Source organism: Alligator sinensis, unplaced genomic scaffold (assembly GCF_000455745.1).
Source record: "Alligator sinensis unplaced genomic scaffold, ASM45574v1 scaffold1860_2, whole genome shotgun sequence".
NCBI classification, from domain to species: Eukaryota; Metazoa; Chordata; order Crocodylia; family Alligatoridae; genus Alligator; species Alligator sinensis.
The window spans coordinates 293,316-293,680 of record NW_005843035.1 but is presented as its reverse complement, the minus strand read 5'-3'; the positions used below and the strand labels follow the sequence as shown (position 1 = coordinate 293,680).

The 365-nt window shown below is 62.5% G+C and overlaps 1 protein-coding gene across 1 annotated transcript in view; it reads right to left on the bottom strand.

Moving 5' to 3' along the window:
- The window catches only part of LOC102375583 (uncharacterized protein C11orf95 homolog), a 10,295-nt gene extending 10,010 nt beyond the window's left edge, over nt 1-285 (bottom strand). Inside the window, exon 1 of the mRNA XM_025193258.1 lies at nt 39-285. Coding sequence (XP_025049043.1) covers nt 39-285 — 247 coding nt within the window. The remainder of the gene's footprint in view (nt 1-38) is intronic.
- Between the last annotated feature and the right edge of the window lie 80 nt (nt 286-365).

Below are 365 nucleotides of genomic sequence, written 5' to 3'. Positions count from 1 at the left end.
TTCCGGAAACCGCCGATCGGGCCCGAGTGGATTCGGGCGGTTCCGGAAATAGCCGAAACAGGGAGAGAGGGCTCGGCCATTTCCGGAAGGAGAGACGGGCCGAAGAGACAGCTTCGGTTTCCGGAAGGAGCCAATCGCGAGCGCAGCCCGTTCGGCCATTTCCGGAAGTCTCCGATCTCGGCTCGGCACTTTCCGAAAAGTCCCGATGGGGAAAGGAGTGTAGAGCTCGGCTCGGCTCGGCTCTTTCCGGAAATCTCCGATTGGGAGCGAGGGGGGTTCGGTCATTTCCGGAAACCCCGATAGGGAAGGGTGGGGAAGCTCAGCTCTTTCCGGAAGGAGCCGACCGCGGGGTAGGAGGCGTTCCG